Source organism: Ictalurus punctatus, chromosome 14 (assembly GCF_001660625.3).
Source record: "Ictalurus punctatus breed USDA103 chromosome 14, Coco_2.0, whole genome shotgun sequence".
NCBI classification, from domain to species: domain Eukaryota; kingdom Metazoa; phylum Chordata; class Actinopteri; order Siluriformes; family Ictaluridae; genus Ictalurus; species Ictalurus punctatus.
In genome coordinates, this window is record NC_030429.2 from 1,428,177 (window position 1) to 1,447,500 (window position 19,324).

Below are 19,324 nucleotides of genomic sequence, written 5' to 3' on the forward strand. Positions count from 1 at the left end.
GACAGGCCCCTATACCATGGGCACTGACACGCCCCCATACCATGTTCACTGACACGCCCCCATACCATGGGCACTGACACGCCCCCATACCATGGGCACTGACACGCCCCCATACAATGGGCACTGACAGGCCCCTATACCATGGTGTACTGACACGCCCCCATACCATGGTGTACTGACACGCCCCCATACCATGGGCACTGACACGCCCCCATACAATGGGCACTGACAGGCCCCCATACCATGGGCACTGACACGCCCCCATACCATGTTCACTGACACGCCCCCATACCATGGGCACTGACACGCCCCCATACCATGGGCACTGACACGCCCCCATACAATGGGCACTGACAGGCCCCTATACCATGGTGTACTGACACGCCCCCATACCATGGTGTACTGACACGCCCCCATACCATGGGCACTGACACGCCCCCATACCATGGGCACTGACACGCCCCCATACCATGGGCACTGACACGCCCCCATACCATGGGCACTGACACGCCCCTATACCATGGTGTACTGACACGCCCCCATACCATGGGCACTGACACGCCCCCATACCATGGGCACTGACACGCCCCCATACCATGGGCACTGACACGCCCCCATACCATGGTGTACTGACACGCCCCCATACCATGGGCACTGACACACCCCCATACCATGGGCACTGACACGCCCCCATACCATGGGCACTGACACGCCCCCATACCATGTTCACTGACACGCCCCCATACCATGGGCACTGACACGCCCCCATACCATGAGCACTGACACGCCCCCATACAATGGGCACTGACAGGCCCCTATACCATGGTGTACTGACACGCCCCCATACCATGGTGTACTGACACGCCCCCATACCATGGTGTACTGACACGCCCCATACCATGGGCACTGACACGCCCCCATACCATGGGCACTGACACGCCCCCATACCATGGGCACTGACACGCCCCCATACCATGGGCACTGACACGCCCCTATACCATGGGCACTGACACGCCCCCATACCATGGTGTACTGACACGCCCCCATACCATGGGCACTGACACGCCCCCATACCATGGGCACTGACACGCCCCCATACCATGATGTACTGACACGCCCCCATACCATGGTGTACTGACACGCCCCCATACCATGGTGTACTGACACGCCCCCATACCATGACAGACGCTGGCTTTTGGACCTGACGCTGCTAACAGCTCAGACGGTCCTTTTCCTCTTACCCCGGAGAACACGACGGCTATTTTGTCCAAAAACTCTTTGAAATATCGACTCGTCAAACCACAAAACACGACTCCACTGTGCTACTGTCCATCTCGGATCACACCGAGCCCAGAGAAGTTGGATGTTGTTGACTGACAGGTTTACCGCAGTATCCCCGAGCCCATGTCAGGATCTCCATTACAGACTCATGAGGGTTTTGAAGACAGTGACGTCTGAGGGATCGGAGATCACACGCTTTCAGAAGGGGTTTTGGAGATTTGACCGCATTCCTTGAATCTTTTATTTATATTGTGCGCTGTAGAAGGTGAAACGCCCATAATCCTACTGATTTGTCTTTGTGGAACGTTCTTCTCTCAGTGTTGGATTATTCTCTGACTCATCTGTCGGCAGATCGGCGAGACTCGACCCGTCCTCGCTCTTGAAGGACTAGACCTTTCCTGAAGGCTCCTTATATACTATGATTAGACGATTACCTTCACCTGTTTCACATCACCTTCTTATTTCAACCTCTCACATCGCTATTAGTCCTAAACTGCCCCTGTCCCAACCTTTTTTTGGAACGTGTTACATTATCAATTTCAAAATATTTTCAGAAATAACTCTGCAGTTGATTAGATAAAACATCAAATACTCCGTCGTTATGTTTTTTTTTTTTCTATAATACAAGTCGAAGTTTTCAAATCACTCCTCTTTGTTTTCATTAGCATTTTCAATACCGTCCCAACTTTTTCGGAATTGGTGGTGTAATAAAATCAATCGTAACAAAAGAGTCAAATCTTTTTATGTGCAACATATATTTAACATTTCCACTTCCGAAAATACATTTATTTTCCAAATCCAATTCTAATCTTTGCCTTTTGTTCGAGGATCCAATATCCCGCATGTTTGCTGTGATATCTGATCCTACACTGTGTCCTGGTGGTATCTGTTTGCTGATTGCTGATATTCTTACAATTATTTCTTTTATTGAAACCTTCCGGGGAAAAAATATCATTTGTTTATGCAAATCAAAGCTTATCCAAAAGCGTGTGTAAACCTGAAGAAAACCAGTGAAACATCAGTGTTAAGTCTGTCTGTGACGCGTGAGGAGTATGTTGGAGAATCTAAGTAGATTAGATTCATTAAGTCATTAAGTAGATTCATCTTGACGCGAAATCTGATGTGTACAGTATATCCGGGAACAAACCTTTCGCCGAGGGATGACACGAGGTGATTGTGCAGAGTGGGCGGAGCTTAATGATTGTCCAGTGTTGCTACGTTTCGGATCACGTGTTGATCGTTAGTGGTCGGAAATAGTGGAATAAAGTGTGGACATTTGACTCATTTTGACACGTTTATTTGGATGTTTTCTTACATAGAAATAGAAGCTTATTATTCATTATATTATTCAAAAATCTGAAGAATTTAAAAAAAAAAAATCTATAGCTGGTGTCATGCGTTAAGTTTACGCCATCAGATTTTGGGCTAAGGGTCAGATTAAAAGCGATTCGGGCGTAAAGGTTAGGTGAACGTAGGTTTAAGAGTAATGGTTAGACGGAAGCTTGAATTCCAGTGCTCGGGGTTAGCGATCGAATCAGTAATCAGTCAGCTGTGTGAAGGTTTAGGGAAAAGCAGTGATTTTTCTTCAGCAGGTTGTGTACCGTGACGTCCCAGCTGGTTATATTTAGATGCTCACATCCAGTATGCTGTGTTTCATTCCGCTCAGATTCTCCAGACTGTATAAACATTAAGACACCGGTTGACATGCGGTACTCGATGACCTCCACTCGCAGCGTACCACCAGGAGGCGCAGCCGCTTCCTGTCCTGCTGTATGCGCTCACTGATTGGTTTGGTGCGTTATTTTAGCGCGGTCTAAGGAGACAGCGTCACTGCTGTAGGCTCGCTCCACCGCTGGCTCATGTACATCATATACAGTAGCTGTAGTGTGACGTTATGTTTGCGTTTCTGAGAGCAGAAAGGAGAACGTGTGAACGTTGTAATAGTATTTCCTGTTATACGATTACGAGAAAGCAAATATAGGATGATTAAACCTTTCATTTTGAATCATTTCAGGATTTATGCTAGTGACGGTTCTGTTTCTTTCTAGAAAACCAACGGAGCGAGACGATTCCGAGCGGGAAACGTGCCGGACACACGTGTAGGAATAGGTGCAATAAAGTTATATTCGCTTTGTTGTAAGCGTGCGATAGATCCGTTTGACTATACTCGAGATATTTTCACCCGTAATGTTTAGTGACAAGTCTGATCTTTTTCTGGGTTCGGATATCTGGGAGTGATGTGCAAATAAAACAAGACTGTTTCTGTTCGTTTAGCGAGACGTGGCCTCAAATTACACGTCTTTATGAGACAGACAGACAGACAGACGGAGATAGAGAGAGACAGTTTAAGCTTCCTGCTGTCTCTTTATACCATGGTCAGCACCACGTTCCAGTTCCTTGGCTGTCTGACTTCACAGAGAGATTCACTGGCCCTATTTTTGGCAGGAAGTCGCTGCAGTCCGACACGGCAGAGCAAAGATTTGTTAACAAGCAATTAAACATGTGACCTGTAATCCAGCGACAGAACAAGCCATCCGTCTGTGCGCTGCGGATAAAGGGAGCACTGACTCTTCCTTATTCCCTTGTTTTCTCCTCAAAGCGACATCCTTCTGCCTTTCTCCAAGTTTATTTAGGAATCACGTGTGTTTTCTCTCGGTATTTATCTCTCTCCTCGTCTCTCTATCGGTTTTTGTTGTCTCCCTCTTTCTGTCTCTGACGGAGGGAAGCTTGGCTTGAGCTCGTGACGAGATGAGTTCCTCGTTCTCGGCTCAGTACGTTCCAAAAGGCCACGTGTGTGTGAGTTCAGACTCATCCCGACGTTCAGTGAAAGAGGAGCCTTTATCAGCATACTTATCACTTTTGCCTCTGGAAGCGTCTTCTGCATGACAGGACGTGTGTGTGTGTGTGTGTGTGTGTGTGTGTGTGTGTGTGTGTGTGTGTGACACATCGGAGCATGCGGAGTAAATATGCTCTGTGGAGCAACTTATCAGATCCCCCTAGTCACATGTCTGTGTGTGTGTGTGTGTGTGTGTGTGTGTGTGTGTGTGTGTGTGTGTGTGTGTGTGTGAGAGAGAGACCTCCTAACTTGAGAAGACATTCCGTTTGAGCTCATTTCTCCACACCTGTGGATAGCTGTTCCACCGCTGCTGCCCTCGTGTCTAAGGTAAGAGTTGAAATGGAAGGCAGAGAGTGAGGGATGATGAAGGACGAGTGCTGACGGAGTCGGCAGCGTTTTAGATTAGACGCAGACGTCCTCCGAAGACACATCGATTAGATTTTTGCAGCAGTGGTGATTTGCTCTGCTGTTGCTTTTAGGATGTGATGTGATGAGCTTGGGATCGACGGCCCAAGTCCTCCAGATGTGGTGCATGTGTGTGTGTGTGTGTGTGTGTGTGTGTGTGTGTGTGTAGTATATGTTCTTTCCATTTATTTCACTTGTGCGTACTGTATGCCTCTCGCTTCTTTAGGTACACCCCGTTGTTCACTGTGGAATGTTGAGAATGTGGTTCGGTCAGACACAGATCACCAGAGGCCACGTTTATGGCCTCGTATTTCCAGATTGTAATAACGGCGTCACCGAGACGGGATGTAACAGGATTTGACTTTGTATGTGATGGTTTTCTGCCGAGATTAGGCGTGGACTCACCACGGTGCCGTGATCCACCACTCTTCCGGTGAATCTCTGGCTGTGTGCTCTTCAGACGGAGTTCGGATGTAGATTCAGTGACCGCGGCGCTGTACTGGTGTTCAGTCCCTCCGTCATCACGTCTCCGTCTCCGCTTCTCTCCCTAGCTCATATTCCCGAAGGCCAAGCGTGATCTGCCTGAGGCTTGAGGAAGCTCGAGAGTGAGCGCGGTTGCCGTGAAAACCAGATTTCACCTGTACCTGACGACAGTTAGAGCCAGATGAGTACCGATATCGCTGCAGTATATATTATATATGCTGCGCTATATAATAATCTGTTAAGTTTAAGATTTACATGCAGTATACTCTCTGTGTTACGGGCGCAAGTGACATGGATACAATTTGCAGTAAAAGGGGGGAATCCCTGACACGCTGGACGTACCTATATTTGTTTTCCTTAGGTCCAAACCCTAATCCCAGAGTACCCCATGAGGTGAGCTGCCTGCAGCATACTGTACATTCTACAGTACAGGAACCTCTGTGATTGATGGCGGCGTCTTTGAATCCGTTTGTACTACGCGTTACCATGCAAGGGGCACCATGGTAACGCAGTGCCGCCTCGCCGCCTCACGGCTCCGGCGTCCCCGGGTTCGAGTCGGTTACAGTACTCTGATATTTCCGCGTCTCCAAGGTCACGCCGTGCCTGCTTTCCGTTTCACATCACGTACAACACGCTTACGCTGATACAGGAGTTACGTGATCCGTCCTTCGTCAGTTCATCAGTTTCAGTTCCTGTTTCTCCCAGCTAATTAAAAGAGTTGCATTATTCATTCACACACGCACGGATATTGCTCTTTCAGGTGTCAACACGTCTGCTTCCTTATTATTCATTATTTCGTTTAAATTAACTTCCCGAATGCACTTCTCGTATTAGTTTGTCTTTTTGTTTGTTCTGTTACTCTGAAGATTTACCAGTCGGGACTGCTGATATCAGATGACTCTAGTTCAGTGGGGTTTATCTGACTGAACCCAGTGTTAGACTGGGATTGATTGACCAGTCGAAATGCAGATTGTTATATGATGCAGTATGGGGCTGTGTTAATCCTCTGTCGGTAAAACAGAGGAGGCGTTACTTGCTTTGGGTTTTTTGGCATTAGCGTCTGTGTGAAGAACAGCTGTGTTCATGTTCTAACGTAGAGAGATTACAGTAGTTAAAGCACTACATTATAACCCTTGAGGCTCTGGGTTAGTGATCAGAAGGTCGGGGGTTCGAGCCCGAGCGCTGCCAGGCTGCCACTGTTGGGTCCTCGAGCAAGGCCCTTAACGCTCTCTGCTCCAGGGGGCGCTGTATCATGTCCGACCCTGCGCTCTGACCCCAACCTCCTGACATGCTGGGGTATGTGAAGAAAAGAATCTCACTGTGCTGTAATGTATACGTGATCAATAAAGACTCGTTATCATCATTACCCTGTTGTCTGCTGGTAGTGCTGTGAAAGCCCTGGACCACCACCACCACAACAGCTTTCATCTCAGAGGAAACCTTCATGCTCTGAAGAAGCTACAGAAGTCACTTCAGAGCACTTTTTTTAAAGAGCTCTCTACAGAGTTTTACAGAACTAACGTGCTATACAACGGGGTCCAAAATATCTGAATATATTATCCAGGCCTGTTTTATTGTTGATCAGGTAGTAGCTAATACGGCTTTGTTAAGCAAGATCCTGACTAATATGAGCTGAATTCAGTAGCGATGACGACACCTAACACAGGAGAACGCTACTGAGCCGATCAAACATTTACCATATAAGATTTGGTATTTGGTACACCTTTGATTTGTCCAGCTTTAAATGTATTCTTGAATAGTAAGTATCATATGAATGAAATGTTTTTCAAAAGTCCTGAAACTGATCATAAACTTTCTTGCCAGGTGGTCTTGCAGTAGTTAAGGAGATCCCCCGATCTCATCTCTTATCTCCCTCCTTCCCGCTCTTCTTTTATCTTGTGTTGTAATTTGGTCTTTAATATGAAAGCTTGATCAGCGCACTACCGCTGGGAAGAAGTGTCCACGTTTCATCTTCTGCCTGCATGCACGAAAAACAACCTCTGTTTCCCTCCGCCCTGATCCACTCAACACGTATTCGACACGTATAGAGTCTTCTCTTCTCTTCACAAGTCTGTCATATATTGAACTCAAAAACTTCGTGTATACTGAAAGCAGTCTTACCAACAACCCATAATGACGATTCTAATTAACTGAACTGACAGTGACTGCGTTCACACGGACAGCAGTGGTCTAATTATTGACCTTATTCTGAATAAGACAATACTCTGATGAAGGTGTGTACATGAGTCGCTTTTAGAATACTCCAGTCATGTTCCCGTTTTGCACGTTATAGAACACGATTAGATTAACAGCCCGCGTCATTACGTCACCGCGCCACGCCGTCCGACTCCCTCCAGAGTTTCACGTGTCGACATGCAGTTCGTCTTGGTTATGGTACCGTACACAGTTTTGGGTGTTTTTATTTCATAACGCTTCAAGTGCGGTTAAGTATTTGTCGTGCTGTACGTACAAATAGACGACCGCTTGGAGCGTGGGCTGCGTCCCAAACCGCGTACTTGCCGTCTATATAGTAGCCGAGATACATGTATATCTCCTGCTTCATATTCTTTTTGGAGAGAAGGGTGTTTTTTTTTTTTTTCTTCCTGAAACCATACATGTTCAGTCTTTTTCTGTCACGAACTTAAATATTTAATGTGCGTACAGAGGCCTGTAGGTCACATGCTTGGGATTTTCTTTATATCTCTGAGCATTAAAAGGTCTGACCTCTGACCGAGGTTGCCGGGACGCTCACTCCTGGGAAAACTGGCAACTTGTCTTGAAGGAAACATTCGTAAACAATCCTTCTCATTGTAGAGTGGTGCATTTCAAAACGTTTGGAGATGGCCTTATAACCCTTCCCAGATTGACGAGCAGCAACGATGGCTTCTCCGAGGTCATGGCTGATGTGCTTTCTTCTTGAAACCCGAGTGCCTAAAACTAAACCTGAACACCAAACTGCCAAAAGTTCTGACTACATGTTGAAATCTACTGTGGGGGTTTTTTTTTTTTCTCTTCGAGACGTTAGTGAGGACCACACAATTGTTATTTAAACGTATTTTCATGTTGATTGAAGGCAGGTGTACTTTCTTTTTCCCGTGAATGTAAATTTACACTGCAAATCTAATAGCTTTCTTCACTAAAAGTTCACTTTGTGTCAAGGTGAGTTATGTTGAGCGTCTTTCATTGTGGATAAGTAAATAATGAGTGTTTTTAAAAATCAGGAAGCCGGTGTGTAAACTGGGTCTTCGGATGTATCTGAATTGCATACTGGGATTCGACTGCTTCTACTGCTTTGGCATGTGAGCGTTAAATCTCAGCGAGGTGTCACTGGCAAGCTGTAAGCGTGATTAATTTGATATGCATTATGCTGATTAATAAGCGGTTGTGTGAGTCACTTGGGAATAGAGTGAAACTCTACAGACACTAACAGGTACTAGAACTATAATTAATTAATAAATAATAATAAATAAACTCTATAATGAGTGTCTTCATCACACATTGCGGTTGGAGGAACTCATCAAGCGGTTAAGAGTTGAGGTTTGTTGGGCAGATGTGGTTACGCAATACTTTAACCTCTTTAAATGCACATGGGTGCAGATGCTTTTAGTGAACGTCCCACCCAAAAACAAACCTTTCTTCTCAGAGGACAGACACAACTTTCGCTCGTTTCTCTCACCAAATAGTTCCTTGAAATGTTGTTTGATTTTTTTTTTTTTTGTTATAAATGTGGGCATGCACATACACTTACATGCTTCTAAACTCATGGGGAGTTGATTAGGTCTTCCTTTTAAAGCAGGAGAGAGGATCCGAATATATGCAGACTCAGTCTGTTTGACCAAAAATCCTTTGAACTGTTTCTGTCTTAGAAGAGGTGGCGGATCAGAGGGAGGCAACGCTGAAAGACGATCGCAGGGAGAGCCGTGTTCCCGAGCAGTTTGCCGGCCTGCTGCACGGCTCGTCTCCAGCCTGCGAGTCCCCGGATAATCCGTACCAGCTGTACAGCAGAGTGCGCAAAGATCCTCCGCAGAGGCACGGCAACCTGCTGCTGGCGCCGAATCACGCCGTGCCGTTCCCTGCTTCGAAGATCCAGAAAGAACCTAAACCTCAGGTAGTGTACCGCACCATCTTCCACACAAGGGTCAACCAGAAGCCATCTGTGCAGGGAAAGAACGAGGTGAACCGGACTGGAGAAGGGGGGAATAACAGCACAGGGGGCTACGAGGAGAGAGCGTGCACTCTCGGAAGGATGCGCTCGGGAATGTCGAGGAACGTGCCCGACCTCCAGCTTTCCAGAAGCCTTTCCAAGTCTGACTCCAACCTGGTGGTGGCATCGCCCATCGAGGAGGAAAGGCGGAATTCTCGAGGTCAGAACAGCCCCACCAGACTGGAGCGCACCCCGTCCTTCACGGCGGAGTGGGAGGAGGTAATAACTTTTCATAGCGTAAATGTTAGTCTGCATTTAGATCCACTTCACAATCAATCTCGTATGGAGTCACATGGGCTCAACCTCCAGTCACCGAAAAGGTTGAGGGATGAATTTTTAATGACGCGAGGAGCAATGCATTTCATCACCTAACATTAAGAAACAGTCCGCGAGGCGGAGAGTAAATTAACTGAACACTGCGCGATAAGTCTGTTTTCCAGGTCCTGCAGAGTGCCGTGCGTGTTTATCTGGAACAGACACGATCGATAACCTGGGAGATATTCACGGCCTGATTATTGCCGTGGAATCCTTCCAGAACATATCGATCATCATGAAATGAATCACTCGAGAGGTGTGGGTCGGAATAGTCTCCCAACAATATCACTCAATATCAACAGATTAATGTTGGCATCTGGTCTCAATCGATAAGAGAACAATGATTTGATGGAGAAAAAAAAAAGCACCGAACAATTGTTTGTTTGTTCACGGTCACATGGAATGAAACACAGCGTCGTTTTATCGTAACGCAGTGAGACGCTGGGCTGAAGCGGCTCTCTCAGAAACCGTGCCTCGTATTAGTTATACGCTAGGAGTCAGCCATTTTATTATGATGTCACAAGTTGGAATACAATGGAGTGGAGTCTGATTGGTCAGCTGGGAGCTCTTACTCGTACTGAGACCCCTTTTCATTTCAGTGGTGGCTTGGCGGTTAGGGCTCTGGGTTACAGATCGGAAGGTCGGGGATTTGAACCCCAGCACTGCCAGGCTGGCCTTTAACCCTCCCTGCTCCAGGGGGCGCTGTATCATGTCTGGCCCTGCACTCACTAACAGACCTTTTCACAGTGTATGTGTGTGACAGAACATTGAAGATATATATTGAAGATGCATGCAGAAGACTGGGTTATCTAAGCCACCATATGATCACCAATGCCCGCATCCATTTTGGGTGGTAACACTGACAGTGTGTGTAGGTGTGTTAGTAGACACGCCTACTTTGGCGGTAGTCCAGTTAGAGAACCGTAGGCTTTGCTGTAGTCGTCCTCTAGGCCTGTTGTCTGGCGATTGCTGATTGGCGGACTGTTTCTCCATCCAGCGTTGGCGCTGAGGCGTGCCTGTGACTGGTGCACGTTTCCCAGCTCTACATGTATACTGTATATTCATCACACAAAAAATGTCTGATCTGCGGTGGTCACGTTTCAGCGCTAGGACGGGATGTGGCTGACGTATTGTCACCGCTCCAGGGTTTGGGGTTACTCTCTGTTCTCTCTGTGTCTGCACACCTAGGTGTGAATGAGTGTGTGAATGAGTGTGTGTGTGTGTGTGCATGGTGCAATACATATCCACACAGTGACTTACACTCCTGTGTAAAGCTCATGGAGGGCTCGATGTATTCAAGCCCAGTGGAATGGGGTGAATTAGTTTTGCTGAAGCTGCCCTTTTCTCACACAGACGATAATTACCTGCTCCTCCTGTCTCGTCCAGGGAGAGAAGTCCTCGCTCCTTCTTCCTCGTGTCTCCAAACTCTAATTATGGAGTTTGGAGTGGGAGGAGGGTGGATTCGAAGTGGGATAATGGGAATAAAAGAGTGAGAGAACCCAGGGCGGGATTGTCCTGCTGGAGGAAGAAGGGTTGCATACAATGTTAGCACAAAAATAAAACTGGTGTATTATGTAAAGATGGCCTGCTCTTTTTCTTTTTTTTTAGATTGATAAAATCATGAGTTCCATCGGGGCTGGGATCGGGACAGAGCTCCAGGAGAAGGACGAAGACCACGCAGGTGTGTGTGTGTGTGTGTGTGTCCATTGGGAGAATCATATTATGTGTCTCTGTGTAGTGGTTGTGATGGTGTGTGTCTCTGCAGTGTTGTGGATGTAGCTTTCTCTTCAGCTCTCACACAGTAGGGAGGTTTTTTTTTGCGATGTAACTATGGTTACTGTGAGCTCCTATTCACTGCTCCAGTCACAGTGAGGAGTGCAGAGACAGGAAGTTTACGGGATGTTAGGAGAGAAGTTTATCTCAGAACAGCGTTGAGGTGGATCTCAGCAGACAGGAACATCTCACACATGTAGAAGAGCATCGCGCTCTCGTCTCCTTCATCTCCTCTCCTTCATCTCCTCTCCTTCATCTCCTCTCCTTCATCTCCTCTCCCTTATCTTCTCTCCCTTATCTTCTCTCCCTTATCTTCTCTCCCTTCTCTTCTTTTCTCTTCCCTTCTCTCCTCTCCCTTATCTTCCCTCACTTATCTTCTGTCACTTATCTTCTGTCACTTATCTTCTGTCACTTATCTTCTCACCCTTCCCTTCCCTTCTCTCCTCTCCTCTCCCTTCTTTCCTCTCCCTTCCCTCCTCTCCTCTCCCTTCACTTCCCTCCTCTCCTCTCCTCTTCCTTTTCTCCTCATCTCCCCTCTCCCTTCTCTCCTCTCCCTTCTCTCCTCTCCTCTCCTCTCCTCTCCCTTCTCTCCTCTCCCTTCTCTCCTCTCCTTCTCTCCTCTCCCTTCTCTCCTCCTCTCTCCTCTCATTTCATCTTCTCTCCTCTCCTGCTCTCCTGTTCTGAGATAAACTTTCCTATAATGGTCGTTCATTACACTTTCCACACTTAGAAATTGCTATTTATGCTACTGTGTGTGTGTGTGTGTGTGTGTGTGTGTGTGAGTGGGTGAGTGTGTGTGTGTGTATGAGTGGGAGTGAGTGTGTGTGTGTGTGTATGTATGTGAGCGCGTGGGAGGAAGTCGCAGCAGCTTTACACTCAGACAAAGATGCCGTGGCTGGTGTGATGGCTATTATCCGAAATGTGAGGTAGAGCTACTGAGAAGCACAGAGCAAGCTAGAGAGAAGCGGAAGGGAGGGAGAGAAGAAGAGAGAGACAGAGGGGAGAGACGGAGAGAGCTAGAGCGGGGGAGCACAGAGGAGCAGGCTGCAGAAGCATACAGATGAGTGTGGGTGTAGTTGATAAAGAGCATTCTACCAGGCAAGCTGCACTCTCTCTCTCTCTCTCTCTCTCTCTCTCTCTCTCTCACACACACACACACACACACTCTCTCACACACACACACACACACACACACACACACACACACACACACACAGCACGGCACAACGAGAAGGAGCAACAGCTGAACAGAAGCAGAGCTCAGAGCGCCGCAGTGCTCTCCGCGTGGATGGGATTTCCATCCTTCAGCATGCCTCTTTTTATCTCTGGACCCTGACCCTCACTTCTTCACAGAGGACATCTCTTCTCTTCCTCTCCCTCTGCCCTTCCATCCCTCTGTCTTTCCTCTCCTTGTCCCTTTTTTCTCTTTTCTCCCACCACAGTCTCCTCTTTTTTTTTTTTCCAACCTCATCTTTCTCTTCTCCTTATCTCCGTCTTAGACCCCCCCCCCCACCCCCCGTCCTGCTTTTCCGCTGCATTTTCTTTTTTGACTCTTTGCGTCTTTGCCTCGTCTCCCTGTTTTTGTTTCTCTACCTCTCCATTCATATTCCGTTTCTTCTCCATCACCGCCGCTGTGCTTTTTTTTTTTTTTTGTCTCTCTGCTGCGTTTCCTTTTTGCGTCCCTTACTCTCTCTTCTCTCTCTTGATATTTATCTCCATACACCCTCTACTATCCACCTGCTCTCTCGCGCGTTCTCTCTCTCTCTCTCTCTCTCTCTCTCTCTCTCTCTCTCTCACTCTCTCGCCGCTCGTTTCCGGGAGCATGGCGGGATCTTTTGACAGCCACTTTGCGCGGAACATGATGTGGCAGTGCCAGCTGTCGCAGCCGGACTGCCGCTGCTACCGCGTGGATGGCTACTCACTGCTCAAACGACTCCCTCTGCACCCACTCATAGGGCCGCGCTGCCCTGTGCAGTCCGTGGGTCAGTGGCTCGACAACATCGGCCTCGTCCAATACGAGAACCACTTGCTGGCGAACGGCTTCGACAACGTGCAGTTCATGGTGAGTGCCAACACTTTCCTGTTAGCAGTCGTTACAGTATCTCGGTCACTAGACTAGTGTTCTACGGTCTTTATTTGATGTATGATGATGTATGATGTCTGTAGTTTTCCACTGTTTTGTCTTGCTTCTTCACTTCACTGCGTTTGTTGTGACTGTTGTGTTTTGTTTACCTGTGTACTTGTTGTGTTGTTTACCGTGTCTGCCTTCTTATCATTCCTTCACATGCTTCACCCGACTGTAGCCTCATTTATGTGTTATTATTATTTACCCTCGGCCCATTCGATCTCTTCAGTGTTTATCTGTGTCGATGCGTTGATGTAGGTTTGATAGCTGAGTCGTATGAGCTCAGCGATCAGCTTTTTAACACATGTATCGCTTCTTGCTGTAGATAAATCTATTTTTTTGATCATTTTAGATTTTATAACCCATCATTAGGTCACATGTCGAGAGAAACTCCAAACCCTGACCCCTGACCCTCAACACGTTATGTACATGTATACCGTTATTCCCCACGTCCCTTCCATAATATCAAGCGTGCTAACTTTACTGACGTTCAAGCTAAGTGCTCAACACATTTGGAGTGTAAAGCATCTCCTAGAGTCTCCTAGAGTTACACGGTTCGAAAGCGTTCGTTTAGGTTAGACGAGTTAAGACAAGTTTAAACCTTCGGACCAATGAGAATGGAGTATTTAACAGTGCCTGCCTTTATGGACAAACCCCATAGCTGCAGTGCTGACTGAATCAGAAAATTATGCAATTTATAGCACAGTGGAGAGGAAGCAGAATTTTGATTAGTTCAGACCTTCTGTCTGAACCTGCGTTTAAAATAAATAAATAAATAAATAAATAAAAACAGACCCCTAAACTGTTCATGAAGACTGGGGGGGGGGAAACGAAGAGAAAAAGAAAATAAATGTGAGGAGCTGAAGTGCGGATGCAGTAAAGCAAAAACTCTTCTCTAATTATTCAGAGTCTCTGATCCAGAGAGAGAGAGAGAGAGAGAGAGAGAGCGTCAGAGCCGGAAAACAAGATGACTAGCTTTACTAAATACAGAAGTTGGCTAGATCCATTTTTGCAGCAAATATCTATAGGTAATATAGTCTGTAGTCATGGTTAAGACATAGGCGAACCCGGGGCAAAACCATAAAACATGACACTTTAAAATCTGGGAAACTAGGGCAAAAAACAGCAAACTAGAAGGAGTCAGTCGCTGTGACGTCAGCCGGGTCTCCCGGGTGCCGATACAGAGCGTGAGTCTGCAGTGATTTTTAAGAATATTTCGTCCCAGCTAATAAGCTAACTATCATATCGGTAAACTAACTAAGAATTGAACACTAGTTAGCTAACATGCCTAATTTCTATTGCTTTAGCAAACCTGCATAGCTCACCTAAAATCCACATGGAGAAAATAGGTAGCTAGCGCTAGCATCGCTGATGTCCCTACGAAGGAGTCCCCTATAACCGACATTTATAAAACATTGTCGTGAACATGAACAGCTGTAACCTGCAGAGACAGAACACTTTCTCTTATAACAGTTTCTATCATTATATATGCACAGTCATGTGAAAAATTAAGTACACCCCATGGAAATTGTTGGGTTTTTTTTTTTTTTTTTTTTTTACATATTTGGACAAGCAAACGTTTTATCATCTTAGACACAGTGCCTATTAATTAAGTTAAAATAACTGAGCAAAACCACAAGGAAAATGAGCTTTTTCAATCATTTATTCAATAGAAATATCAATAGATGTGATATTGCTCTGTGGAAGAAAAAAAGAGGTACACCCTTGGCCTCAGAAGCTAGTGTTGCCCCCTTTAGCAGAAATAACTTAATGTAGGCGTTTTGCATAATTGTCCTCCAGGCTCGCTGGAATTTCTGACCACTCTTCCATGCAATATTCTTTCAGCTGCAAGATGTTTGAGGGTTTTCTTGCATGTTCTGCCTGTTTCTCTCCAGAACATTTCAATGGGATTCAAATCCGGGCTTTGACTCGGCCGTTCCACAACCCTCCATTTCTTCTTTTTGATCATTATCCTGTCGAAAGGTCCACTTTCAGTTCAACTTCAACTTTTAGACTGATGTCCTCACATTATCTTCAAGCACTCTTTGATATGATGCAGAATTCATAGTTGAATCAATGGATGCACGCTGTCCAGTCCCTGAGGCAGAGAAGCAACCCCAAACCATAACATTCCCACCACCGTGCTTCACAGTTGGTATGAGGTGTTTCTCCTGAAAAGCTGTCTTTGGTCTGCGTCAAACGTGTCTGCTGTTACTGTGACCAGACACCTCTATCTTTGATTGTTCTGTCCAGAGCACATTATTCCAAAAGACCTGGTCTTTGCCTGTATGCTCATTGACAAACTGTAGTCTTTCAAAGGCTTTTTATTGACACGCCTCCACGCAGGTCAAATCTGTGCAATCTCTGTCTGATTGTAGAATCATGCACTTTCACACCAACAGCTGCGAGACTTTCTAGCAGATCCTGTGATGAAATTCTCTGTGAATTCTTTTTGCATCAGATGGTCTGATCTTGGGCTGAATTTGCTGGGACGGCCGGTCCTGGTCTAATTAGCGCCGTTTGAAATCTGTGCCATTTGTAGATGATTTTCCTTACAGTGGAACAATGTGTTTCAAATAATTTAAGATCTTTTTAAATCCCTTTCCAGACTCATAGACATCCACAACCTTTTTTCTGAAGGCCTTTAGAGAACCCTTTAGAGCTTGGCATGATGCCACCGCACACCTCAATAACAAAGGGAACACCAGACACTAGATATGAGAGGGGTATAAATAAGACCGGTTCCACCTGCACTCTCTAAGCAGGTTCTTATCACTGGAACTCGATCTTCAACACCGGATTCGAATTTTATGGATTTGAAGGTGTGATAAATGTAGGGGTGTACTTACTTTTTCCCTGTGACTGATCTGTTTTTTTGTTCATTTAGATTGTAAAGATTACTACAAAATGTCAGTTTTATGTGTCATTTGATGGAGTGCATCATCTTTATTAATAGACACTGTTTCAAAGAGGATCGAATGTTTGCTTTTACAAATATGTCCAAAAAACATTTTTTAAACAATTTCCATGGGGTGTACTTATTTTTTCACACGACTGTATGTCTGGAGATTGCACGCTAGACCACTGCTTAGCATCAATCAGCCACTCACAAGACGGCATCCACGAGGATCTTCCAGATTTACACCGTTTGAAGGTGTTAGTTTAGTTTAGACGTCAGCACCTTCTGACCCGTGAGAATGGAGAATTGAACAGTGCACTGGGGAGAACAGGCTTCGTTTCTGTAGCCCAGTTTTACCCACAGCGTCGCCAGCTGTTTTTAAATACAGCCGTGATTGAGCTTTTCAGACAGCCAGGAAAAGGTAATCCTGTGCACCGGTACAGAAAAGAGTCTTGATGCATGGCTTACTCGTGTCCTGACGGCAGGTCACGTCGGGATGTGTTTGTAGCGTGAAGGGAGCGTGAGCAGAGTAGGGTTTGACAGGTGTCTTCAGGTAGGTGGGAGTCGGTACGGTTCTGGCTACAGGAAGCCAGAGGAGCAAACTCTTGGGGAGATTTTCCTGAAGCAGGTGTAGTGGTCTGACGGAGCACGGGAGAACGACTGCCACGAGCGACGTGCAGTAGGCTGTATCTTCAAATGACAAGACACAGAACAAGCGGCCGTGCGGCCTCTGTGGAGCGAAATCGCCGGATCCTGCGGACGTTACGGAGGGAAAACTCAAACTTTCGCTCGAATGCATAATTTAACCACTCCCGCTACCACTACTCTATTTAAATAAAGTCGATGTTAAATAAAGAAGTTTGCCGCTTTTTTACAAATATGTTGCGCGTAATCCATTTCACGAGTCAAGTTTGATTAGACGTACTGGGCTCGTGAAACTTCTTTTAGGCTACAGTCTTTCCACGTTTTAAAAAAAATAATAGTCATAATAATAATAATAATGACATGCAAGCCTGAAGAGATGAGTTTTTAAAGAACTTTTGAATGTTGAAATGGATTCACAGTTGTGGATGTGATGGAGAAGTGAATTCCTGAGCTTAGGGGCAATGTGCCTGAAGGTTCTTCCACCCATGGTGTTCATGTCCGGTATTGTTAATAGACCTGCTGAGGAGGATCGCAGTAAGCGGGGAGGGGTGTGGTGCTCCAGGAGGTTAGTGAGGTAAGCACTGTGGGAGCATGATTATCTAGGGCCTTAAATGTGAGAAGCAGAATTTGAATTTAATCCCATAGGCAACAGGAAGCCAGTGAAGCTGGATGAGCAGAGGGGTTACATGGCCGGTTGATTCGGAGCATGGAAGGATCATTGCTGGAGTGTTTTGGATTATTTGGAGCCGGTGAAGCAGGTAGAGTGTATTAGGGATGCAGGACAGGACGGGATTGCGAGGACCGAGACTTCTGTGCTGTGTTGAGTGAGGGATGGGCGTAGTCTCGCAATGTTCCGTAGATGGAGAAAGGCACTGCGAGAAACATTGTTTATGTGCAGTGAAGGGGAGAGTGCTATCTGAAGTGACACCAAGGCTCTTAACCTGAGTGGAGCAGGGTACGGTGCGGCCGTCAGTGGAGAGGGTGAAGGTGTTCATCTTTATAAGTGCTGTTTTAGAGCCAACAACGAGTCTTATTGCTGTTTAATTTCAGATAGTTCTTTAGTGATCCATAAGTTGATGTGATGACGACAGGCTGTGATCGTACTGGGAGGAAGAGAGGCTGAGGGCTTTGTGGACATGTAAAGCTGAGTATCGTCAGCGTAGCAGTGACAGTGAACACCATGATGTCGAAGGATATTACCGAGTGGGAGGAGATAGATGATAAATCGGAGAGGCCTCAAAACCGAGCCCTGGGGAACCCCCTTGGTGACAGCAGGGCTCTCTGACTTGTAGCTCATTATGTGGACAAATGGTGTCCTGTGAGTCAGGTAGGATGTGAACCACTGATGTACAATTCGATTCGATTCGATTTTCTGGACAGTGTTGATTCAATTCGAACGACAGACTTTGTCTCAAAGCAGCTTTACAGAAACATATAAACACAGGATGCGTATTTTAAGCGTGTGAGTTTATCCCTATTGAGCGAGACGGTGGAGACGGTGGTGAGGAAAAACTCCCTGAGATGATACGAGGAAGAAACCTTGAGAGGAACCGGACTCAGAAGGGAACCCGTCCTCATCCGGGGAACGACGGATAGTGTGAGAGTAAAAGAAAGTTCATCACATGAAGTCTTTGTTGAACTAGTCCACTGAGCAGCAACCGTAGTCCCAGCAACCACAGCGAGAACGTCCGTGTGGAGTTGAGGTCCAAAACCATTTCCATGGTACGTGAAGCGGTACCGTCCAACGTACAGTGCCAAGGACTCCAGTGTTAGCTAGATGTTCTAGAAGAATCCGATGAGAGATGGTGTCAAAGGCTGCACTGATGTGTAGGAGGATGAGAATGGAGAATGGTCCGGAATCAGGAGCTCAGGAGCTGTGTTTAGAGCCAAATCCAGATCGGATACCTCCGTTCCCCCGCGTGAGCCCGGGAATATCAATATCAATATACAAACTGATGTACTGCGTACTAATCTTATTCAGATAGTGTAGTGGTAGAGGCGGCTTGGTTAGAACATTTAAATATGTTTGTATGCAGCGCGTGGCGTACGGAGCATACGGGTGATCCCACACTGTCCAGAGCGACTTCAAGGCTGATGATTACTTGAGGTTAAGGTTTCCTGTGCGTACTGCTTACACATGAATCTGCAGATGTTTGGAGTGTGCAGTATATGAACGCGTGTAGATCTCGGAACACGCTTTTATTAGTGCGGGAGATTTTTCTGTGCTTTAGTTGCCGAGGTAGAAGAGCTCTCAGACAAAGCCCCAGGTCTCACACATTTCTATATTTATAGATTATAGGGTGTAACGAAGTGCCCCATTTTCATATTTTACTACGACTGCAGTGTTTATTTCAAATA

At 46.3% G+C, this 19,324-nt stretch overlaps 1 protein-coding gene across 8 annotated transcripts in view; it reads left to right on the top strand.

Moving 5' to 3' along the window:
• The window catches only part of anks1b (ankyrin repeat and sterile alpha motif domain containing 1B), a 187,462-nt gene that overhangs the window by 113,215 nt on the left and 54,923 nt on the right, over window positions 1-19,324 (top strand). For 7 of the 8 annotated variants that reach the window (XR_008397819.1, XM_047159872.2, XM_047159873.2 and 4 more), the window contains 3 exons: window positions 8,872-9,428; window positions 11,133-11,205; window positions 13,253-13,359. Coding sequence is in view for 7 of the 8 variants with exons in the window: in XM_047159872.2 (XP_047015828.1) it covers window positions 8,872-9,428; window positions 11,133-11,205; window positions 13,253-13,359 (737 nt within the window). In the remaining variant the exon portion in view is untranslated. The remainder of the gene's footprint in view (window positions 1-8,871; window positions 9,429-11,132; window positions 11,206-13,252; window positions 13,360-19,324) is intronic. The other variant, XM_053685666.1, reaches the window with a different exon arrangement.